At 41.3% G+C, this 25,374-nt stretch overlaps 1 protein-coding gene across 1 annotated transcript in view; it reads left to right on the top strand.

Moving 5' to 3' along the window:
* Positions 1 to 20,132, top strand: part of DSG2 (desmoglein 2) — a 48,189-nt gene extending 28,057 nt beyond the window's left edge. Inside the window, exons 6-15 of the mRNA XM_045005322.1 lie at positions 326 to 483; positions 4,773 to 4,907; positions 5,061 to 5,246; positions 6,198 to 6,457; positions 6,939 to 7,081; positions 9,077 to 9,304; positions 10,873 to 11,103; positions 11,955 to 12,079; positions 14,569 to 14,958; positions 16,232 to 20,132. Coding sequence (XP_044861257.1) covers positions 326 to 483; positions 4,773 to 4,907; positions 5,061 to 5,246; positions 6,198 to 6,457; positions 6,939 to 7,081; positions 9,077 to 9,304; positions 10,873 to 11,103; positions 11,955 to 12,079; positions 14,569 to 14,958; positions 16,232 to 17,314 — 2,939 coding nt within the window. The 3' untranslated portion in view covers positions 17,315 to 20,132. The remainder of the gene's footprint in view (positions 1 to 325; positions 484 to 4,772; positions 4,908 to 5,060; positions 5,247 to 6,197; positions 6,458 to 6,938; positions 7,082 to 9,076; positions 9,305 to 10,872; positions 11,104 to 11,954; positions 12,080 to 14,568; positions 14,959 to 16,231) is intronic.
* Positions 20,133 to 25,374: the final 5,242 nt, after the last annotated feature.

Here is a 25,374-nt window from a genome sequence, read left to right as displayed (position 1 = left end):
GTCGGGGTGGTCAGAGGGCAGGGAAACCCGATGTGGCCCTCAGGCCAAAAAGTTTGCCCGCCCCTGTTTTAGTATGTATATCCATGATGTGCATTTGTTTGCTTGTACACGCTATCTGATGACATATTGGTTGAAAGTGTTAAAAAATAAGACATTTCTCCAACTCTTAATAAAAGCAGTAATTAGAAGTACAACACAAAACAGTTAAGTGGTTCTGAAAACTCTCCATTGTGTATTCTATAAATGATACTTGCCAATACATGAACAAGGGCAATGTAAATCTATCTTTTTTTTTTTTATTATTATTGTTATTTTTAATTCTCAGGTACACTTGTGATGAGGATAAATGCAACTGATGCAGATGAGCCGAATAATATAAATTCCAAAATTGCTTTCAAGATTCTTCAAAATCAGCCATCTTCATTCAGTATTAAAAAAAACACCGGTGAGGTTGTAACAGCAACGTTATATCTTGACAGAGAGGTAAACTACACTCTTCTATAGCCTCTTTCCCAGAGTTTTAACGACACTATATCAGCCCTCTTCCCTCCCTCACTGCTGCTTCATTCTGCTCACTAGATGAGGACTGGATACATAGATCTTCTGACCCACAACCTCCATCTCTATGGCCCTCCTGGAAGTGAAGGCATAGCCCTTTTCCTAGATCAGCTTTTTCCCTTTCTGTCTGCTCAGCTGTGCTGGCTGGTGCATTTTGAGGGGATCAGAGTTAAGGCGCTGCTCATCCAGTTGTCCTCTACTGCACAGGAGGGGAGTATTGGCCCAGTGACAGCTTGTCTGTCCCCACTCCATTGTTGTCCACAGTATGAGTAGCAATCACAGGGGGGAAACAAGGAGGTCTCCTTATTCCATCATGTGAGCAAACTGCTAGCATCACGATCTGATTCTGTAAGACTGCTGATACATATAGCTGGCCCTAGAGTTTATGGGTTTATATTGAAAATTAAGACATGGATTGCCAGAGGCAGACTTCTGTAACCCACTGTTAAAAGCTGCGTGTTAAGTGTTAGCAACAACTTTATTCTAAGGACCGAATGGCTGGGCAGCAGTTCTGCAGAAAAGGACCTAAAGGTTACAGTGGACGAGAAGCTGGATATGAGCCAACAGTGTGCCCTTGTTGCCAACAAGGCTAATAGCATTTTGGGCTGTATAAGTAGGGGCATTGCCATCAGATTGAGGGATGTGATCATTCCCCTCTATTCGACATTGGTGAGGCCTCAGCTGGAGTACTGTGTACAGTTTTGGGCCCTACGCTACAAGAAGGATGTGGAATAATTGGAAAGAGTCCAGCAGAGGGTGACAAAAATGATTAGGGGGCTGGAGCACATGACTTATGAGGAGAGGCTGAGGGAACTGGGATTGTTTAGTCTGCAGAAGAGAAGAGAAGAATAAGGGGGGATTTGATAGCTGCTTTCAACTACCTGAAAGGGGGTTCCAAAGAGGATGGATCTAGACTGTTCTCAGTGGTAGCAGATGACAGAACAAGGAGTAATGGTCTTAAGTTGCAGTGTGGGAGGTTTAGGTTGGATATTAGGAAAAACTTTTTTCACTAGGAGGGTGGTGAAGCACTGGAATGTATTACCTAGGGAGGTGGTGGTATCTCCTTCCTTAGAGATTTTTAAGGTCAGCTTGACAAAGCCCTGGCTGGGATGACTTAGTTGGGAATTGGTCCTGCTTTGAGCAGGGGGTTGGACTAGATGACCTCCTGAGGTCCCTTCCAACCCTGATATTCTGTGAACCTACTAACTTGTATGTAATACTACATATTCTTATTGGCCAATAGATGGTGCTCCTTCCATTAGTTATCTACATGTATACAAACCTGTTGTCTTTATAGAGCACTCTCATAACATCCACATTAGCATTCTGGTAGTGGGTGGATATGGCAGGAAAGTTTGTCATTAAGGGGATACACCTGTTGGAATGTTTTCAGCAGTTACAGAGGGTGCTTATTGTTACTTGGCGGGAGTGTCAACAGGGGGTTCTTCAGCTGTGAGGGATGGAGGACCTGTGAAATTCAGCCCCTCGGTTCATCTTTCAGGATACATTGACGGGGTGATGGAGGGTCAGTTGGTAGTAGTAGTCCTGGGTGGTATTGGGAATTGATACTGACAGCGTGACATTACCACCTACACCACAGGAAATGTTTTTGTCACCCAGTCTGCAACTCCACATGCCCTCCACGGGTGATAGAAAGCGTGAGTGTACTAGCCATTTGCACTCTCTTTCACAGTGAACATGTTCTTATTACAAAAACATAGTAAGTACAGCATGGTACAGTTGTGTGAAAGCTGCCCTGCAGTTGCTTGGGCCCAGATCCATAAAATGGACGTAGGTATTGTGATGCTGAGCATCACGGTGCCTAATTTTTAGGCACCTAGAAAATCACAGGGACAGCACTGAGATGCACAAAGCTGAGTTAAGTGTCTAGACTCCTACACAAATAGGGAGAGAGAGGAATCTTAGATTGTGGTCCGTAAAGCCAGCATGGGAAGTGGGCAGCCATTTAAGCTAGCCAATATAAGATGCTAAGCCCCTCCCCTCTCCGAGTTCAGTACCCAAGTCCAGACTGTAGAGAGGTATCTAGCTCTGCTTGTGATTCACAAACCAGGAGCAGATTGGCATTCAACTGCCTAAGTCATGGGTATGGGCACCTCCCGTATAACCTTTAACCCAGTGGTTAGAGCAGGGGTCGGCAACCTTTCAGAAGTGGTGTGCCGAGTCTTCATTTATTCACTCTAATTTAAGGTCTCGCATGCCGGTAATACATTTTAACATTTTAGAAGGTCTCTTTCTGTAAGTCTATATTATATAACTAAACTATTGTATGTAAAGTAAACAAGGTTTTAAAATGTTTAAGAAGCGTCATTTAAAATTAAATTAAAATGTTGATCTTACGCCGCCAGCTTGCTCAGCTCGCTGCCAGCCTGGCGTTCTGTTCGCCTAGGCCGGCAGTGGGCTGAGCAGAGCCTGCAGCCAGGACCCCAGACTTGCGGGGGTTCAGGGGTCAGGACAGAGGGCTGGGAGTGTGGGGGGTGTAGGGCAGAATGCTAAGTATGTGGGGGGGGGTCAGGGCAGAGGGCTTGGGAGCATGGGGGGTGCAGAGCAGAATGCGGAGTGTGTGGGGGGGTCAGGGCAGAGGGCTGGGGGGTGTGGGGGTGCAGGGCAGAATGCTGAGTGTCTGGGGGGGGTCAGGGCAGAGGGCTGGGGGTGTGGGGGTGCAGGGCAGAATGCTGAGTGTCTGGGGGGGCAGGGCAGAGGTATGGGGGGTGCAGGGCAGAAGGCTGAGTGTGGGGGTGTCAGGGCAGAGGGCTGGGGTGCTCGGCTCGTGGGGGTGCTCCCAGTCCCCTGCCCTGAGCAGCTCATGGCAGGGGGCTGGAAGGGATATGCCCTGTTCCACCGCCTTCCCCCAGGCTCCGTCCCAACCTCTCTCTGCATCCTGTATGGGGTTGTGTGCACGCTGCCGCTCCTTCCCCCCCCACCCCCCACACACACACCCCACAAGGGCCATCAACTGATTGGCTCAGGGAAGGAGAGGGGGCGGGGCAAGAAAGCACCAGAAGAAGCGGGAGAGGGGGGAAGCTTGGCTGCCACAGAACCGAGCTTCTGCCTCCTGCCCCCGCAGGGAAGAGCAGTGGGTGGGGGGCTGAGTTAGGCTGGGGGACGGCGGCAGGCAGCTGCGTGACGCTCAAAATCGGCTCGCATGCCGTAGGTTGCCGACCCCTGGGTTAGAGTACTCACTCGGGCTGTGAGAGACCCCTCAGTCAAGTCCCCCCACTGCCTGATGAGGAGAAGGGATTTGAACAGGGATCTGCCACGTCTCTTAAATGCCCTAATCACTAGGCTATAACGTGATTCTAATTCTCTCTGGCTCATTTAATATTTAATTATTCAATTATTTAATCTCTCTTATTGAAATTCCATTTTGAGGAAGCCCCACATCAGAATATTCCATAGGCCAGTGATTAGAGTGCTCCCCTGAGAGGTGGGACACCCCTGTTCAATTCCCTTCACCTCATCAGGCAGAAGGGGGCTTGAATGGAGGGCCTCCCACATCCTGGATGAGTATCCTAACCACTGGGCTAATGGTTATAAAGGAGGTCCTTCTCTTTTCCTTCCCCCATCTGTTTTGTGCGGCGTTAAGCAGGCTTTCAGCACGCCTACTGGATTGGGCCCCACGTACAATTCAGGTGGAAGAACATATGTATTTCCCTTCATCTGTGGATCACACTGGGGCATAGGGGGAGGCAGGCACCTGGGTGCCTAGAATGAGGCAGCAGTGCACATGCCCAGAGGGAAATAACTAAACTATTAGTATAAATCTGTACTAATTATGTCTGTAATCTGTGTGTAATAATGTAACAATAATTATTTTATCATATATAGTATTCACTATAACTTTCCCTTTCCTCCGGCTATGGAGTGACCATTTTCTAGCCCAAATTAAACAATGATAAAATTCCCAAAGCCCTTTGTGCTGGAGAAACTCTTGTTTCTTTTATGTTTCTCAAATTCTTTCCACCCTCCATTTACTAGGTTATTTGGGAAAATGCTAAATGCGTTCCTGAGCTCAGGACTCTGGTGGAATAACTCTATGATGAATGGAATTTAAAATTAATTAAACATACTGCTATAGTCGGCCATTCCATATCAAAGAAAAAATAGAGATAATGTACCAGAGCAAAAAATGTTTTATATAATTTTGTAATTGGTTTCTGTATAGATTTAAACACTTATTTTTGAATGTGACACAGGAACAAAGTAGCTACACTTTCACTGTAGAAGCAAGAGACAGAGATGGAGACAAAACTGGACTAGCTACAACCTCTACTGTAAAAATCCAGATTTTGGATGTCAATGACAATATTCCTGTTCTTGAAAGGCAGACAGTAAGTATGTTTGTTTGTTAACAGTCTCTGTGTGTTCCTATGTCTGGTAATAACAGGTAATTTACTATCACATGGCACACAAAGGACTCATTTTGCTATAATGAAATACAGTAGACTTAACATTTTCTTAAAAGGTCTATTGTTTGATTGCAGTATGAAGGCAGTGTCGAGGAAAACAGAGCAAATGTGGAAATTATGCGACTGCAAGTATCTGACAAAGATGAAAAATTCTCTGATAATTGGCTGGCAAACTTTACAATTGCTTCTGGGAATGAAGGGGGTTATTTCCGTATAGAGACAGATGCTCGAACAAATGAAGGAGTTTTGACTCTTGTAAAGGTAAGTGTATACTGTCAAGTCCTTTTTTTTTTTTTTTTAAATCATAACGAGACTTTTGAAAATATTAGAATAAATTACATAGGATATTAATTTTAACTAAAACTATTTACATTTTACCAGCATGTGAACAGCAAATAATTTACAGGTGGAACACTCCTCCATTTCTATATTTTACCTAGATGTACTGAGTATGTACATAATATAAAAACAAAGGAAAGCATGTTTCCCTTCAGTTTAGGAGACCTGGGTCCCATTCTTGACTCTGCCATTGATTCTGTGTGTGACATCAGGTAAATCATTTAGAGCCTGATTTTGCAGGCTGCTGAGCATCCTCAGTTTCCCCTAAAGTCAACATGAGTTGAGGATGCTCAGTAACTCTCAGCATATCAGGTCTTATATCTCTGTGCTTTGATTTCCGTTTCTTTAATTTTGTGCGTAACAATGCTTAACTACGTTTATAAAGTGATTTAAGCCCTACAGATGAAAAGCACTTTCAGTGCTAAATATGATAATGCTTAGAGGGCAAAAGCTAGAATATACAACAGCTAGTATGGAACTGATGCATTCTACCTCCTTTTTCCAATTGTGACGCATGGAGTGAGAGTCCATCCCCAAGGCCAGAAGATAGTGTTCTCTCCAATGTCAGCAACCTGAAGCTATTACTTTGAATTTATCCATATAAATGACAAGATATTGTATCCTTATGCTGTATACTATTTGATATACACAACATTATATATTAAAAGAAGACTTGACAAGTTTAAATAACACTTATTTTTTCTGGTACTGTCAGTCAGGCACCTTTAGCTAGCCTTAATCCATTCCTTTTTTTTTTTCCAGCAAAGAAAATGTTTTTAAAGATTGAATGTTTAAACGTTATTTGGATGTCAAATTCTGTGTTTATTTTTTGAGTGACGTTTCAGTTTTTGTGTGTGTGTGTGCTTGTTGCAGGAGATCAATTATGAGGAAATGCAAAGCATGAGCTTGAGTGTTGTCGTTACAAATAAAGCAGCATTTCACAAATCAATTAGTAATACCTACAAAGTAAAACCAGTTCCAGTCACAATTAAGGTGAAAAATGTGCTAGAGGGCCCTGTATTCAAACCCCACACAATGGTGATTAAGACAAAGGAGACTATGACGATAAACCAGATTATTGGGAGATATCAAGCCTATGATGAAGACACTTCAAAAGTAGCAGAACATATCACGTAAGCATCATCTTTTTATTAATTAGCAACATTGCCATTTAAAGAATGTCACATTAAATCTTTGTATCAAACAAACACTAGCTTGACATTATTTCATAGTCATGCTGTTTGATAGACGTGTCTAATTATTACCATATAAATGGGATGGGTATTCTTTAGGGTTTTATATAGAATGTATGACTTTTTATTTTTTAAATTATTTGCGTTTGTGTTAGTTCATATGATGAAAAGTGCATCTCCCTACAGAAACAGTCTATATTGATGCATCCATTTAGTAAATCTACAAGTATACCAATGCATGCCACTTTTGGTTTCAGACAGTGGACTGAGCTTTAGGATGAAACCTGTAGAAATCCCATGAAAATGGAGATTTGGTGAAGAGCAAATATTTGATGTGTGTATGCGTGCAAAGCAGCTTCAGCTTCAGCCCCCATGGTTGTCTTGCTCATTATAATTTGATTTTTTTTTTAATTTCTAACAGATATGTAAAAAAAAATGATAAAGATAATTGGATCATGATCGATTCTACTACAGCTGAAATCAGGCTAATAAAAATACCTGATTATGAGTCATCTTATGTAATTAATGGTACCTACACTGCCACCATTCTGGCCATAACTAACGGTAAGTTGTGAGGCATTAGGTTTCATGTCATATGCATTCATAAGCCTTTCTATGCATCCGAAGAAGTGAGCTGTAGCTCACGAAAGCTCATGCTAAAATAAATTTGTTAGTCTTTAAGGTGCCACAAGTACTCCTGTTCTTTTTGCGGATACAGACTAACACGGCTGCTACTCTGAAACCATTTTCTATTGCTGAGGCCTGAACCTAACGTTGCACTGCAAGAGAGCAGTCTTACCATCTGATCAGTACCCATTTAGGGCTAAATATTACAGCCTTCTGTTGATGAGCACTCTCATCAAAATGAAAGCAAGTGCTCACCAACATAAGGATTAGACTATACAGCTTAACAGTGTAAAAGTCAAGTTCTCTAGCATAAGCAGGCAGGGCTTCTTTGGCTGCAATGTCTATGTATATTATGGTCACTTCCTTGTTCGTTTTGAAGTCCTTATGCATTCTGGAAATGTATCTGGAAGAAGTTTTTGCTGTCATTTTTAAAACCACATATAAATATAAAAAGGTTTCTAAATTCTGTACATTGTTTTATTTCAAAATTTTGATTGTTTCCTTTTTGTAGCTGTTCTGCAAGATGATTAGATTAAAGCGTGAGATTCCCACCCCACTCTGATCCTGTATGCTAGGTAAAAGCTAGGAGCAGCGAAAAGAAGCTCAGAAAGTCACAGTTCCAACTGGGGAGAATTCTCCTGGCACAAAAACTGTGGAAACCCCCCTTGCAAGTACTGGCCTGAGGTGGGGGTGGGGCCCCAGCACATACCACTGCAAAGATTCTACACCTGTAGACAGCCAGGGACAGGTTGCCATAACACAGACAGTTCCCCAAGACTGTTTAAATTATGCTGGGGGCTGAAGTATAGAAGTGGCTTAAAGCCAAATAACACTTCCTCCCACTGGGCTGCAAGTTATGTGCTGTGCCTCTGAAAGGTGTGGCTAACCACAAACGATAGCATGATTGTAGCACAGGTAGGCCATACCTGCGAGCACAGATAACAATAGCAGTGAAGATACGGCAGTATGAATATAAATAATAATATATGGAGATATACCTATCTCATAGAACTGGAAGGGACCCTGAAGGGTCATCAAGTCCAGCCCCCCCCCGCCTTCACTAGCAGGACCAAGTACTGATTTTGCCCCAGATCCCTAAGTGGCCCCCTCACAGATTGAGCTCACAACCCTGGGTTTAGCAGGCCAATGCTCAAATCACTGAGCTCAGGCCAGCAACAGAAGTACCTAACCAGGCAGGCTTCTTTTTGGGAGACTAGCCCATGCTAAAGCTCATGCCACCACATCCTCACTAACACTGTTACCTGTGCCCACTAGCTTAAAGATAGCGGAGGCATGCCTACTGGGCTGCATTCATACATTCATCTGCATCTCAGAATCTGACCTAAAGGCTTTGTTGACAGTGTAGAATTTGGTTTTTAGTCTGGTTGGTTGGTTGTTTTGTTTTTGAATCAGTCTCTTAATCCTAAACTCTTTTTGCTTAGAGGCTATTACCCATTTATTGAGAGGACTACATTGCAAGAAATGTTTGTGTCCAGAACAGTATTTAATTGAAATACTGCTTGTCAAAATGGAACTGTTGAAATCTCTCAGTAATATGAGTAGAAGATTTGAAAAATCTCAATAGTCCTATGCTGTTTGAATCCAATGTAAAAAGAACTCTCAAATACATGGTCTTTCTCATTTGTTGTTTGTAATGGTACTTTTGAACTATAATTCTGTTTTACTTAGTTTTTAAAATGTATTATATTCAGAAAGTATAACCTTACAGATATTTCTGTAAATATTAAGAGTTAAATCTTGACCCCATTAAAATCAAAGGCAAAACTACCTTTGGCTTCAATAGAAGCAGGATTGGATCCAAATTCATATTACTGCTTTTTATAATCCTGGAAAAAGTATGAAATATTTTTTTTAAAAGCAAAATTTTTTGCACACACAAAAGAATTTAAACTTTCATGTTTATATTTGCAGATTATTCTAAGAAAACAGCCACTGGTACCATTGTAATTCAGGTTACAGATGTCAATGATAATTGTCCAATCATTGTGACTCCAGTACAGACGGTGTGTTCAGATGCAAAGTTCTTCAGTTTTACAGCTAAAGATCAAGATGCTTATCCAAATAGTGCTCCCTTCACTTTTACTGTCATTGATGAGCCTGAAGGGATGGCAAAGAAATGGGTAATTGGAGACACAAATGGTAAGAGAGAATCAATTCTGATGTATAATAAACATTTTTGTAAAATCATTTTCAGTTCTTTGCAGTTCTGCATTTATGTCACATTTTGTTAACTCGGGTCAGATCAGAATCTTAGGGCTTGATCCAGCCAAAAAGGATGTGCACATCTGCTGTGCCACACCAGGAGAAGCATCAAGAGTTTGAAGTTTGTCTCCTCCCCGCTTCATTTCTAATGGCCATAGAATACAGAATTATGTATTTGGAGTTGTAACCTGACCACCTGTGTATTGTAATTGGGCTCTTGCGAATGATGTTGGGACTAAGACCCCTTCTCTCCCCCTGTCCCTACAGCATTCAGGTGACAGATGTTCCTCTCTGCGTGACTGAATTTGCAGCCATATAGCTGCAGTCAGCTGCAGGGGTCACATTCCTGAATGGCAGTTCAGTTCAGGAGCTGAGCTATGGAGAAATAGGAAACTGCCATGCACCCTGCACATCAACTAGATCCTTAATGAGTTGTCCAAGATACTCCAGTACTTTAGGAGAAGGAAGAGAGCCCTCACAACAATGTCCTCCTGGGTGGGGAGTCCTACTCTGCAAGAATATATTTGCAATATGAAGTCATGTCTGTACTTGGATTTGGGTGAGGCAGTTGCTCCCCCATTCACAGTCTATTTTCTTTAACCACATCACAATGTGATGAGCAAGGCAGCCTCCCACTGCACACTGCCACACCCAAATACCTGTGCAGGTACTTAGAAGTGCTCCAAGTAAATCAAAGCTCTTTTGCTCAGCTGCTGATCCTCCACTTCCTAGGCAGCTCTATAATTCACCATTACAAAGCTTTGCCAGAGGGCTGCCACAGCAGAGGAACACCTCTCCAGAACAGATTAGCTTGCTTGCTGCCTAACTAGCATTTACAGCCTTCACAGTTGCTGCAGCCCAGATAGTGGCAGCTACATTGTTTTGGATGGTCTGTTAAACATGTCCGTATTATCTAGAATCAGCCCCGCAGTGCCCAGCCCAAATAATACACGATCTCCATGAGGGCCTGGCTGGGGGGAAATCCTCCAAGCACTTGTGCGCTCACGTAATCAGGGAATGAGGGAGAATCCTTTGATTCCCGTACTCACTTCAAAAAATCAGTGCACACAGACATGTTGCAGAGCTGTTCTTCATTATACCTATAGGGATACTCCTAGGAACCTGCTTCCACCTTCTCAGCACAATTGCAGTGTTTCCATTATGTCAGGGCCCTTCTTACCTTCTGAAAGTGGGAGAGGACTAGACAACTGTAACTTGTTACAAAGACAAATGGTATTTTGGGGGTTCATACAGACAATTCAACTTTTAACAAGGCTTTTCCACAGTCTATAGAAATTAGAAATAAACATTGGTTATATTTTGCCAGAGTGTGAACTATATGATGAAAATAGCAATTGGTTGTGTATTAAAGTCAATTCTATTGCATTGGTAGAATTCTTTTTTGTTTTTCTTCAGTAAGAGACAGTGATTTCTAACTTTCTCTCTACCCAGTTCTCGTTTCACTGATTATGTTTTTCCTTTACCCATATCCTGTCCCTACAAAGCAACAAGCATGCAGCTGTTACTACCACAAGATGTAAAGCCCAGCACAAATCAAGTTCAAATTTTAGTGAAAGATATGCAAGGTTTAAGCTGTGCTGAAAAGCAGATCCTTACACTGACTGTTTGCACATGTGTGAATGGGGGTTCCTGCCAAAACAGACTGAGCGGCTCTTCAGTTGGGCTAGGAGCTGGAGCAATTGCACTAATTATCTTAGCAATTTTATTGTTGCTACGTAAGTAACCATTTTATGTTATTGCTTAAGCACTGCATGTTCTATGCAATACAAGATACCAAAGAAGAAATGGTCCCTACCCCAAGGGGTTTATAATCTAAGTATACTTTTGTGGGTGAAATCCTGAGTCCACTGGAGTCAATGGCACCATTCCCATTGACTTTCAATGGGGCCAGGATTTCACCCTGGAAGTAATAGAACTAGTATGTGGCAACAGGAAACTGTTTCAGTCTTTCCAGTGGCTTTTAAACAAACAGTTAACATTTGCTTATGCAATACTAAAGGACAGATGATAAAGCATTGAGAAATCCTTCTGATTTTTCTTAGGGCTCCTCTTATGGTCCAATGAATCACCACCATGCCCTTCCCATTCCCTTCAGATAATGTCACCATGGCTGCCCCTCTCCACTACTCTGGCCCATCTTCAGAGTGTCAACTCTGTTTCCTTACTCCAGTAACCAGCTGAAAACACAGGCCAACTGGGGTGTAATCCTCTACTTTGGGAGTGGCAAGATGTTGTGTATAGTGAGTCAGCTATTTATAGCCCAAAAAACAAACAAACGAGGAGGTGGACTTAATGGTATTTTTGGCTCAGTGTGGCATGGTGGTGACTTTAGTTGGACTACTTATATATACATAGTTAAGCACATGCATGAGTATTTGCAAAATCAAAGCCATAGTACACATTCATTATCTATTGACCATAACTAAATAAACTCTGCATTATATTCCTGAATTTCTAGAAAACTTGCACCTACCCTGTGTGCATGCTCACATAGTCCAGATGTTACCTAAACATGATTTGAGCTCTAGTTATCAGACACTGAATGATGCATTGTGTTTTCCTACAGTTGTGCCACTCTTACTGCTGTTTTGCGATTGTGGATCAGGTGCTAAAGGATTCACAGCAATACCTGACAGTAATGAAGAGATGTTACATAAATGGAACAGTGAAGGGGCAGCACCTGAAGACAAGGCAAGTGTACCTTAGCCCAATATCATCTTTGTTTTTTTTTAACTATTTCAATTTCTCACTTGGTGTCAGTTTTAGATTGTGGGTTGAGATTTCAAAGCAGTGCAGGAGATTTAGCCACACGTTAAAATTAATTAATTAAAAAATGTGTGGCTAAATTCCATACACCATTCTAGAAATATCAAGCAAATTGTCTAAATTCCAAAGGAAAAGAAGAGTGAAATAATCAAGCAAATAGTGATTCTCACAGTTCATGACAATTGCACCTGTATTTCCTCCTCATGGTCCATCAATGGCACCTGCTCTTGGGCTAGTGGCTCCCCATCCATCACATCTCCTGGGTGGAGACCTGTGTCTCCTTCCCTCCCTCCTAACAGAGTTTTTTTTTCCAAGTTGCGTAGTTCCCTGCCTACACTGTGAGTTCTCCAGCAAGCCAGACTGCCTAACAAGATTGTGTCCATCTTTTGCTTTCTCCCCAAAGGCTATGACCAGTTGCAATGGCCCAGTTATAAGTTACCACAAGCTTTTCCTAAGCATGCACGTGTGTTCTTAAGGTGAAAACATTCCAGGTTCTTTTATTGTTTTTACTAATAAGTTTACCAGAGTTCACCATCCCCTCTCCCCAATAACTCCAGCAGTAGCCAGGGGTGAAAATAATTTACAGGACTTACCGGTACTGCTGGAGTCCTGAGGGGGCGTGGCCTCATCCAGAAGAGGCGTGGCCTATCAAGATTTAAAGGCCCTGGGGCACCAGCTGTGGCTGGGAGACCCAGGGCCTTTAAATCAACCAGGGGCTCCCAGCTGAAGAGGTGACTGGGAGCCCTCCCCGGGGCTCAGGGGCAAATTAAAGGGCCCAGGGCTCCAGCTGCCGGGGGGAACCCCAAGCTTTGCGGGGCTGGGGCAGGGATTTAAAGGTCCCAGAGCTCCTGCCACTGAAGGGAGCCCCAAGCCCTTTAAATCCAGCCGCCGCCGGGATTCAAAGGGCTTTGGGCTGCCTGCAGCCACGGGGAGCTCTGAGCCCATTAAATCCCCGCCGTGGAAGCCAGTGCGGTCCAGCACAGCGTACTGGCTCTTGCCGGTACACCGGACCGGACCGGACCAGCTTACTTTCACCTCTGGTAATAGCTCTGGTAAAAGTCACTCCTTCAAATCCTTCCACAATGATTGGGCACCCTCTCCCTCCTACCTGACCACCTTGGACAAAGGTCATGTCTGTTTGCTGGACCAGAAAGAAGGTCCTGAGAGTGTAAACTCAGGCTATTTATTCAAAAGCCCTTTCTTTGTTGGCTTTTGGGGAATCCAGTTTGAACCAGTATATTTGAGCCTTTGCAGATGTTGGTACTTCTAGGGAGGTGTTACAACCTGAGTGAATTTGCCGAATCATCCCTCACTGTTCTTTATTCCTGGAAGAGCTGTGATCAGCCTATCCCATGGAATTACATACAGTCCTGGGCCCACAATGACACCCATGGAGGATTTAAATTTATGTATTGCAGGAAATTGCTACATCTGCCATGATGATACTATTTTTCTGAGTGGAAAGTGAGGAAGGGGAGTGTGGGAGAAATGCTGGTGCGTCCAGTACCTGAACCACCAAAGAGTTTAAATATTTGCATTCACAAGGGAAGAACTGTCAATTCCAATCAGTGGGTGTATTAATTCAGCAGAAAAATGGTGGAATGGAAAGCTTCATAGCCTCTTAATTTAAAGTCTGAGGGCTGTATCCCAAGTAAGTGCCCAATGCTCCCTTTCAGTGAGGTATGTAGGAGAGCAAATATGATTTAACTAGATCAGAAATGGCTGCAAGGAGGAGAAACTGAGGAGAATAGTGAATACTTGGCATGCTGTCTGCCCCACAAAGCCCTAGTGTGTCTACTGCATAAGGCTGAGGCTCAGGTGGGGTCTGTGCAGGATGGGTGAGTAATTACTAACATTGGCATCCTCTCTCCTGACTCTGGTAAATATCCAAGTGGAATCAGTGGGGCACTAGCTTTTCCTTAGAGCCTGCATTCCCCTTAGAAAAGCTGCTGGTGAAAGAGAAAGTGGCAATGTGGCCAAGCTGCCATAAGAGAGAAGAAGGGCAAGCAGCATCACAGAAGGGCCAGCAGACTCTGCAGAAGCTCTAGGATCTGAGGGTTTAGCATGCGGCATGAGATCATATACCTTTCTCACTGAAAGGAGCATTTGGAAAAATTTTGCCAGGTGATCTCACTGGAGTATCCTGATTTTTCTTACTTGCCCTCTCATTGGTTTTAACAGGGGATGATACAATGTCACCCTAAAATGGCATTTGTGAGCTTCCTTGGCTACACAATCATAAAGGCTGCACCGTTTTCCAGGGCACACTTTGCCCTTTGTAACAGCGTGTCTAACACCAAATCAAACAATCATGCCAACCACCTCCCTCTTGGACTCCACTCAGCCCAACTGCTTAGAGAATTCCACGTGCAGCACAGAGCACATTTCATGTTGTATTTTAATTGTTGTTTTAGGCAATGCTAACCCTCATCGCTCCCACTGCGTTGGACAACTCAGCAGCAAATGTGCGCAGTGGAGCAGCAGCAGCAATGGGTGCAGAGGCAGCTGCTACAGGAGGAGGCAGTTCTCAGTCCCATATCGAAGGACGCTATGGTAATGCTAACATGAGCAATGGGAGATGGGAAGAACAAAGACATCTTCTGTCTGGTGCAAAATATGGAGCCATGGCAGCTGGCGGGGCCATGGCAGCTGGCGGGGCCATGGCAGCTGGGGGGGCCATGGCAGCCGGTGGGGCCATGACAATGAGAGCTGGAGGGACCATGATGATAGGAGCTGGACGGGCTATGATGACAGGACCTGAAGTGGGCATAGATGAAGAATTTTTGAGAGACTACTTCAATGAGGTAAGAGTCCTGCTTGAGAATATCAATATATGAATGTTATTTTTTTAAAAATAAGTAAATCTTGTGGAAACAAGTTGTTAAAGGCCATTAATTCTATTTCAAACCTAAAACTATTTTATCAGGATTGTTTATGATATAAAATTTGTTTTAAAAGAAAATTTGTCTTCACAATCTGCCATGTTTTCCTTAGGCCCAATCCGGCAAAAGACATAACCACGTGCCTAGCTTTATTTTGACTTCAATAGGATGATTGCCATGAGTAAAGTTACACACATTAAGTCTTCGCAGGATCAGGGCTTTAGTGTTACACAAATGCTACACATTTAAAACAGAATGCACTGTTTTCCAGTTCCAGCTATTACACCTTGTATGAACTGAATTATTTGAATACATCATAGAAATTATTGATGAAAAGCACCAATTAAGTTTTCTAACCCATCTCCAAAAGAATGAAGGGATACATTTTTGGGGAGATGAGGGAAGGAAGAGCATAAATGGACACCATTGTAAAAATAGTGATTTGCTCCAAAAAAAGTGAAATATTTTTAAGGGCACTGTCAATTTTAAATCACTCCCTAATGAGTGCAAACTGGTGTTAGCTACAGTCTCTGAATCTTGCTGATAATTTTAGGGGATTTAGTCAAATTTTCCTATTTGCTTTGCATTTTTTTTTCTCTACACCATCAGTTGCTGTGTGAAATATTCACATACAAAAAGGAATCAGCAAACTAACTGACACCAACTGCTGCCATCTACACAAACTGAAAGACAGAAATCTTCTTTTTTTCTGTTGGCTTTCAGTTATAGTATGTTGAGGGTAAGTCTGTAGTACAAGATAGGGCTATGATTCCCCTGCTCATGCATACATACTTGTACTAGCTCTCCCTAAGGTCAGATGAAAATAAATAGCAGCATAGCTGGGATTGCCTGGGTAGCAGCAATGGAGGCAAGTATAAACCCACCAGTTTCAGGCGGGTTTGTAATCAGTACAGCTTGTGACTCTGCTGTCACTACCTATGCAACCATGGCTACACTGCGATTTATACTCCTCCTAGAACACTGAGAGCTAGAGCAAATATGTATATGTTAGCAGGGCAATCACACCCCTAGCTCATAGTTTATACGTGGCCTTAGATGTTACTTATAACAATAGTGAGTAAAAAATGTTCCAACAAAAATGCAGTTGTTTTTTTTAAAAGTTGGTAATGACCCTTTAAAGTTTTGAAACAACATTTGTTAAACAGTTTGTTTGCTTTTGTTTCCTCTATTTTAGAAAGCTGATACTTTTGCTGACGAAGATGAAGCTAATCTAGCAAAAGACTGTCTCTTGCTTTACTGTGAGGAAGAAGCAGGCTCCTCACATGGTTCCATTGGCTGCTGCAGCTTTATTGAAGATGACTTGGATGACCATTTTCTGGATGATTTAGGAGATAAATTTAAGACCCTAGCAGATATCTGTCTGGGCAAACATGCAAAAGTGGAAGTCAGCCAGCGTAGTTCCCATGTGTTGAAAGACAGGAATGCTAGTCCAGCCATGAATGAGTCAGGTTTGTGTCTTAATGATGCATTGCCACAGTTCTTAGATCAGCAAAATGCTTTCAGTTCAGAACATACCTATTCTTTAGGCACCAGCTTCCAACCACCTGAGCCTGTGCATAGAGTAAATGGCATAGGTTCAGAAACTGTGACACGGGAGGTGGTCACTGAAACATCCTATGCATCTAGGCCTGGCCTGCAACAAGCTAGGCCTATTGTTGATCCCTTGGCTAACAGCAATGTTATAGTGACAGAAACATCCTCTGTTGCTGGCCCCACGGTGCGACCCACAACAGGTGTTCTTGATCCGCAGTTCCTTGTAACAGAAAGAGTGCTCGCCCCAGCTTCTGGTTTGCAGGACATGTTAGAAATCTCTGACTTGCCAAATGGACATAATGTTAGGGTAACCGAAAGGCTGATTAGGTCAGATGACACTATGCCTGGAGTCTTAAAAGTTCATGACTTCCCTGATTCACAGTATGTTGTTGTGAGGGAGAGGGAGAGGCTGCTTGTACCTAGTTCAGATCTAAAGACCTCGCTAAGCATTCCCAATTTATCAGAAAGGCAGAATGTGGTGATAACTGAAAGAGTGGTTACACCCACCTCAGGGCTGCAGGCTAGTTACACAACTCCGGCTGAGGTTTTAGGGATGCAAAGCATAAGAGGGCAGACCACCATTTCTGGATCTGGAAGGCAGGAGCGTATACTAATCACAGACCCCCTCTCTAACCAAACAGGCTTAGGTTTGGAGGATTCTTCTACCATAAGTAAGTCTTCAAATATCAGAAAATACAGCACTGTACAGTATACTCGCTCATAAAATATATATCCCTCAGACAGCTCGGCTAGGCATCATTTATATCTCTACCAGCAACACTGGCAACTTTTTAGTATCTCAAGATCTCAACTTTCCTGTGCTTTTAAAAATGGCATGAATTTTCTTACAGTAGTTTCTGTAAATAAGAAATATGACCAGGGGAAAAAGCAGCTGATTTTACAGTGTTTTATAGCAATGCTTTCAAGATGGACAATGAATAGGGACGTTTCCTTGTTTTTTCCTTCTACTACTGTATAGTTCATCACGTGTAAGATAATGCCGGTGAAGACTAAACCCATCACCCACATGCAGAAAACGATATAATTAGAAAGCCAGAAAAGTCGTGAAAAAATTGTAATGACCAACAAAAAATGTTAAACTAAATTCCTATGAACTGTTTGTCTCCTATGTTCTAACGTGTCTTGCAAGGAGCTCTGGACCTTAGTCATCAATTTCATTCCCTCTCATCTAAAAGGGCCAGAAACAACTTTTCTCCACAGAGATGGGGAGCTGTCTGTATATGCAATATCCCAGGCTCCAGAGATTTACAAATGGAAGAATTTGTCAGAATTTCATAAATAATGTGAGTCAGATAATGATCTCTAGCTGTGAGGTGCACACTGCCTCAGAGCTAGGAAAACCTGTTCCTGGGAATGCACCCCAAAGAGAAGTAGGTTTGACGGTGTTCGACACATGTTCACCTCACATAGGAGGACCAGATCTTTCGACATCTAATCTGAATTTTGATTTCTGCCCCATCTTTCCGTTACATATTTACCTTTTTAAGGAACATTTTAATATCATAGCCTTGAAAATAACTAAACTTGAAAAAGATAAAACTGTTTAACATGTTACCTTGAAAAATTAATTTCCATTGGGCAGGGATGGTGTCCCTAGCCTCTGTTTGCCAGAAGCTGGGAATGGGTGATGGGATGGATCACTTGGTGATGACCTGTTCTGTTCATTCCCTCTGGGGCACCTGGCATAGGCCACTGTTGGAAGACAGGATACTGGGCTAGATGGACCTTTGGTCTGGCCCAGTATGGCTGTTCTTATGTTCTTCTCTGTGAATTTTGGTTATAGTTATGGTTTAATGCTTACCTAATAAAATTAAAAGGAATTTTTTCCTGCACTGATTCCAGTCTAGGCACCAAGAAAAATGTGCCTTCTATATATGAGAATTTGTGTTGCAATATTTCCTCAAGACTCCTGAATAATTTGCAGATCTTGCCTGTGAAGATCTTCTGTCTCTTTCCACACTGTGCCAAAATAAATGTGCCATACCGTAAGCCAAAATAAAAGTAAAATAGAGGGGCACGGTCCTGCTGAGAAGCCAAGCAGCCAAAATTGTTATGTTCCCAGAAATGCTGCTTATGGAACTCACAGGAGTGATAACCAGAAGCTGTGAAATCAGCATTTCCTGTCATTCAAAGCAATGCTTGCACATTGGCACATAGTTTGGAGAGTAAGTAGCAAGAAGCTGAGCTGTCTGCAGACCACTGAATACTGAAGAAAGTCAGTTACTTTTTGACATATTGTACCAGCTTTGATGTAATGCACATAAGCATTTTAATCTTCCATATTTTTGCTTACTTTTATTGGTCATTAAATAACACATGAAGCAAACATAGTTCTCCCTCTTCTGTCCACCACTGTGAGCAGAGATGTAGGGCCAGAGATTCAGGCATATTTGAGATCACTTAGACATCTATAGGACCTGATTTGCAGATACAGTCAGGTAAGTGACCTAAATCATGTTGTAAAATTACAGTCACAAAACTGGAGGTGCAGGTTAAAATTTGACATCAAGAGCCAGATCCTATTTCCACTGAAGTCAGTGCTAAAATTCCTGTGACTTTACTGCTTCATGACTGAGGCCTTGCTTATATTTGATGAGAAATGAGGGAGCTCACTACAATTTTTACAGAACTTTCAGTTAGTCGTTTCATTTTTTTTCTTGATATTTAACTGTGGGGAAAAGGGAAACACATTTACTCAGAAAAAGGAGGGGAAAGTAATGTAGTATGTATATATCAGAATGTAAATATTTATTTTTATGAAATTTGGGAAAACCCAAGTGAATTTTGTTTAAAATCTAAGCTGGAAGGTGCTATGAATAGGAGAAGTCACCTTAATGCTTTTTGGAACAGTTATGACACAGTAAAAATATAACAAGGGTTGTTAATTACCGTTTAATTGTGCACATGAAAGATATGGGACTGTTTAAGTGAAGCAGATGTATAAGTATGTGAGGGACTGGGGCCTTCGACTGCAGAGACAGGACTTCAGTGGTTCTGATGATTACTTTCAGTTTCACTCCATTTCTAATCAAATTTTATCCAATTGCATTGCTGTGTATTGCCATATTATTTTCTGCCTGAAATTTTTTTAAACAAAGATATGTTTGAAATGGGGAAAAATACTAAGTGTGAAGAAAGCAATTTAAAACAGAAACTTGTATTATATTTAAATAGGGGGAAATATGAAAATGAGAACTATGGTCTTTTTTCAGCACGGGGTATGCAAGCATGTACCTAATTTAAGCACATGAATAGTTCCATATAAGTCAGTGAAAATACTCATGTGCTTAAATTTGGCACATGTTTAAGTACTTGCTGAATTGGGGTCTATCTCTCTGGTTTTAGTTTTTAATGTATATGGCATAGACTTGTAGTTCATTCCAAGCATGAATTTTAAATGGATAACTGTGCTTTTTTTTCCTACATGTAGAGGAAATGGATTTATGCTGGTTTTATATGTGGCCTTTTTTGCAGTGATTTCTATATTTTTATGGAACTTCAAATAAAGGAAGATGCTGATACTGTCTTTTTAATTATTTATTTAGTTTAAAATACAGCCACTCAGAACAAAAATAGTGACTTTTTATTAACCTGTTTTTTTGTTGTTTTTTTAATTCTTTCAGTTTATAGTAATGAGCGCTGGGTTTTTCAAAGGAGATGAAAGGTGGCCAGTGCCCAAGTCTCAGTGGAACTCAATAGGAGCTGTGTGTCCTACTCAGATGCTTTTGAAAATCCCACTCTACCTTGTTGTTGTTAATATTACTTAGCACTGATCCAGAGCCTGCTGAAGGCACCAGAATGCTGCATATTGACTTTCATGGGCTTTGACTCATAGCCATATAGCAGTTTTACATTTTCAGCACACTTTACAAACATCAACTTTTCATCACAACACCTGCTGAACTGGGCATTACCTCCCAGTTTACAGCTAGGGAAATTAAGGCACAAAGACTTGAAGTAACAGGATGATAACACAGAAGATCCTGATGCGTAGTATGTGTGTCTATATTATTCTGATTTGCAGCTAGTCATCGGTTTGTCAACAATCGTTGTACAGGATCTTGTGGCAAATGCTATGAAAAGCTCATTTACTTTTAATTTAAAAAGTAACTTGTTTCTCACATTGGTTTAGGCAATCAGAAATTGGATTAAAAAGGACTGCTGATATAACTAACTTTCAGAAATTCACAAGGACAATATCTAGCCAAAATTCTATCTTTGAGGGATTTTTTTTTCTTCCAGAGTTTTATGGGTAATTATTAACTTACTCCATTTTCTGTTAAAGTTTATTGACTTTACATAACAAATGCACACTTGTCTGAAGTGCAGAAAAGCAGATATTCAGAGCTAAATAGTATTGAAAGACTGGTGGCTCACAAATTGAATCAAAGTTCTGTATAATCAAATAAAGATATTTGCCACTTCTATATTGCATTTCACCCAAGGATCTCTCATTCACAAAGTTCAGAGAGTTTTTCTGGTAATTACCTTCAGTACAGAGTATGTGATTTGCCTACCACTTCTGCTACTCTTTTGAATGAGAGATATTTTAGTCAGCATTTTATATAATCTCTGCAAACTCCAATGCAAGCAGAACATCTACTAGATTTGACATTTTGATTCTGATAGATCTTTGTGTATCTAATTATACTGTGGGAAGAATTTACAAATCTAGATTAATAGAAACATATGGTCAGTGTTCAGCCACTTGTTAACTCTGAATCTGGGACCACATACACATGTATCTTCATTCAAGATGTCTCATTCTGTCTTTAAAAGATAATACAAGATGTCTGGTTTTGTTAGTCTTTATAACACAATTATGTTGATGAAATATCAATGTCAGGAGCTATAATCCAAATGATTGTTCAATGATTTAGTTTTCTGGCCAATGTTGACCAAGTACATCATATTTCACAAATGTAACAGGAAATCGACTCTAATACAGCAAATTAGGAGTGTGCACTTAGCAATGCAAGAAGCTTGAATATACTGTGTTCAGATGGCAGACATCTTTAAATACTTTGTATTAGTTTACTACCACGTGTTCAAAGAGAGCTCACACTTAGCACGTCAGGAGCTGACATCTTTCCTCCTCAAATGTCCTTTATCTGTCAATACTGGGATGTCTATTCTACTCCTTGGTTTTTAGACTCACAACTTTGGTGTCATCAATAGCTGTCTTATCCATGCTGCTGTCTTTTTCTTCCACAGTACTAACATTGTCACTAAATCCTTCTGGTTATCCCTGTCCAACATCTCCACAACCTATCCCTCTTTCTGTTTCCTTTGCAAAAACTCAGATCTAGGCCCTGTTTATTTCTCTTGTTGGCTACTACAACCTACTCACTCTGATCTTGTTGCCTTCCTTCTTCAAGCCATTCAAAAATCAACTGCTTCACCTGCTTCTATGACTGGAAGATCATCATATCCTGCCCTTCTTCAAGAACCTTCTCTGGCTGTGTTACCCTCATTACATTTGGACTCCTTTGGTGAAATCTGGGCCCCACTGAAGTCAATGGCAAAACTGCTATTGCCTTTAATAGGGCTGGGATTTTATCCCTTGACCTCACCATTAAAGTGCTACACACATCTTGACATTAAGGTACTATAGTGATGGCAGAGGGTGAGGGGGTGTATAAGTATACATATTCGTTAACTGTTGGTGTTCAATATATATGATGCAGGATTTTTGAACTGCTATCGATCGATAGTACAGTTAGTGAAGCTCAGCAAGGTGGAATTTTGCTCTGTGTGTGTGTGTGTGTGTGTGTGTGTGTGTGTGTATATATATACACACACATATAGTCCTAGTTGTTTTAGCATTTTTTCTTTAATTATTGGAATAAATTTGTAGTATAATTTTATTACCCTTAAAATCAATGATCTCATTTTAAAATATATATGTTGCTTGAAACTTACAAGGGAAAGCTGCTTCATAGGAATGGTAGGGTGGCACTAGAGACTGTACTACATAGACAGTGTCTGATCTGGAAAAAGTAGCTGAGAAATAGATATTTTCTTGTGCAGTGTGCTCTCTTGGCCTTTTATAATCCCCATAATTTAGCTGTGAGATAAAGAATCTATTATCTTGAGTAAACAAAACCCAGAGTTAAGCTATGAAATATCCTGGTGGTGAAGCAATTGAAATAACTGATTCCTTGGTTAATTATTCATAAAAGTGTTTGGATGAAATTTAAACTCTCTGGGAGTAATGAAATGTTAGAGGACATTTTATATCTACTTAAAGGGCCCTTATCACTGTTGTATTCATCCTTACTCCCCTCCTTTGAAGTACGAAAGTATTATTAACCCTCGTTGACCAATATTTTACATTAGTACCTCTCAGCAAGTATTGCCAACTAATTTTTAACCATTTCATCCAAAGTTTTAATGAAAAGTAAAATGAGATCTACAAAACATACAGAGTTACATTGTCACAGCTTTATCTTTCAGACAAAGCCAAATTATGCCTCTCAAATAACACTTTATGTCAGATGGAAATTTGAACGGAAAATTTTCTACCTTTAGACATGTGGACTGCAGTGACTATTGGCATGCAGGAGAGTTTTTCTCTGTGTGCACTGGCACTCAGAAGGGATCTGCTCAATAATTTTCCCAGTATTGCCCTTTATCACCTGAGAAACACTCAACATTTTGTCTTGCAGCCAAGAAGTTTAACTTTTTCCTTAAAGAAAGATGCCACGTAATATTGATTCAGAAGGTCAAAAAGAATCTCAGCCATAAGACAATATCCCTGACCGATCCTGCCAAGACAATATGAGTGTGAAAGGTGCTTACTTGCTGCCTGTAGTGCCTTTTCTTGGGTTCCTATAAGAACGATAAGGGAGCATTCATGGAGACCTCTGAAGACTGTTCTAAAAGACGATAGTACTTTTTCTCTATTGTTGCACGCAGCTAGAAGAGGGGCAACATACCACCCATAGTTTTATCAGTTGAGAGAACAATGTTAGGGAAATAATTGACTCAAGTTACACCAGGTAAGTAGAGAAGTGTATAGCTATTCACAGATTAAGACAATCTTTTACATCAGAGTTCCACATACAAACATGGAAGGTCTGCTCACTGAAGCATTATGATGTGCTAAATGTCACCAATAAATCATGCCAGGCCTTCAATGCAGAAATCACCAAAAAGCTTGCCCTTTTAACACTATTTCCATCCTGAAAATCTCACTGGCCAACTCTGTTCTATTGTGACATCCCTAGCAGAAAACTGCTGGAGCATGGGATTAGAGCCTCATGCAATCGGGATTTTTTTTATTAACTAGATGTTTCCTCTGAAAGTTTCACTTTTAAACATTATTATTTTATACTCTCAGGAGAAGGCTCAATGCTGTAGCGGAGTTTTCTGGCAGGTGAGCCAGGGCAAAATATTGTGATTTGAGATAACATGGCCAAATGAAGTGGAGTTTATTAAAAAGTTGTTTCCACAATGTATATGCTGAATGTCCCTCTTTGCCTGAGTTTCTATAGTTTATTTTGTAAGTAATGTAGAGAAACCAGCTGCTGGGAAGGTTTCCAGCACTGCCAGTTTAGTTTATGAATGCACTGGAATTAGGCCTTATCACAAATGAAGCACTATCCAATTCCATGACTATCCAGTTCCTCTCTTTACAATAAAAATAGAAAGTTCTCTTACCTTCTTTTCCCACCCACCCACTTTGCTGTCATGCTTTAAGGCCAGCACCAGAGAATGAGTCCCCAGCCTCAGTGGCATGCTTTGTGTATTTTCCATTCTCCTAATTAGGTTCTTACTCCACACCTAGCTGTGTGTGCTTGGTTTCTCTATGGCTAGTGGACCATAAGAAAAAATATCCTACCTTCCAGTCCTGCAGACAGGAGTAGAGCTATTCTGTAGATAGTTTTCCACTTCAGTGCCACAAAGAGCCCTCTCTGATTATAATGTGCTGCCATAATGGCTGGGCTTCTGGAGGCTCCCAAAATACAAATGCTTCATAATTAAACTGTTAAGGCAGTGTTGCACTGATGGAACCGAAAGCCAGATTTGACCTATCACGTCTATTATCAACAAATGACTGGCTATTTTCCTGTAGACACCAATGCTTTAGCATGTTAAGTGAAATACACAGGGATTCAGAGCAGTTAAGCATTCTTGTATAGGAAAAGACTTTAGGTCAAACCATATTTTCTTTACATTTGAGAATGTCACTGTAGCACCACTAACATAAACAGCTGTTCCCAGTGGCATTGGAAAGACCACCATTTTTCTTCCACCTGCAGTTAGTAAATACCTGCAGCATTTCAGTGTTGTAACTATTGATAAAGGCTGACTTATTAAATGGTTAAATAAAGCTGGACTGATACTCATCTCAGTCCTGCACTATGGTAGCCAATGAAAGTTTTGCTATTGGCTTCAATGGGAGCAGGCCACCTATATACTCAAAAGCAGAGATTATATGGTATCCTGCCGTGCTGGTTTTGTAACATGAACAAATAGTCAACCTCTGGCTGGACAGGTTCAGGGAATGCTGCCAAATCTGCAGCCCCGCAGGCCATAGGGATACTTTCCTGTCTCACCCCGGCAGCAGTTTGAAATGTTCACATTGTGTCCTACTCATGCTCCAGGGGTACATGGTGTGGCATACAGGCTCCTTTGCACTGAATGAGAGCTTTGGGGGTTTTGTAATCTGAGACGTGGGTGAAAATCAGGCCTTCTCATCTTCTAGCTCAACCCTGCTTAGGCCACATGGCTTTCTGTTCCCCTCAGCAAGCATGGCAC

The sequence above is a fragment of the Mauremys mutica genome, chromosome 2 (genome assembly GCF_020497125.1).
Source record: "Mauremys mutica isolate MM-2020 ecotype Southern chromosome 2, ASM2049712v1, whole genome shotgun sequence".
NCBI classification, from domain to species: domain Eukaryota; kingdom Metazoa; phylum Chordata; order Testudines; family Geoemydidae; genus Mauremys; species Mauremys mutica.
The sequence above is the reverse complement of the archived record's forward strand: the minus strand, read 5'-3'. Positions and strand labels throughout refer to the sequence as shown.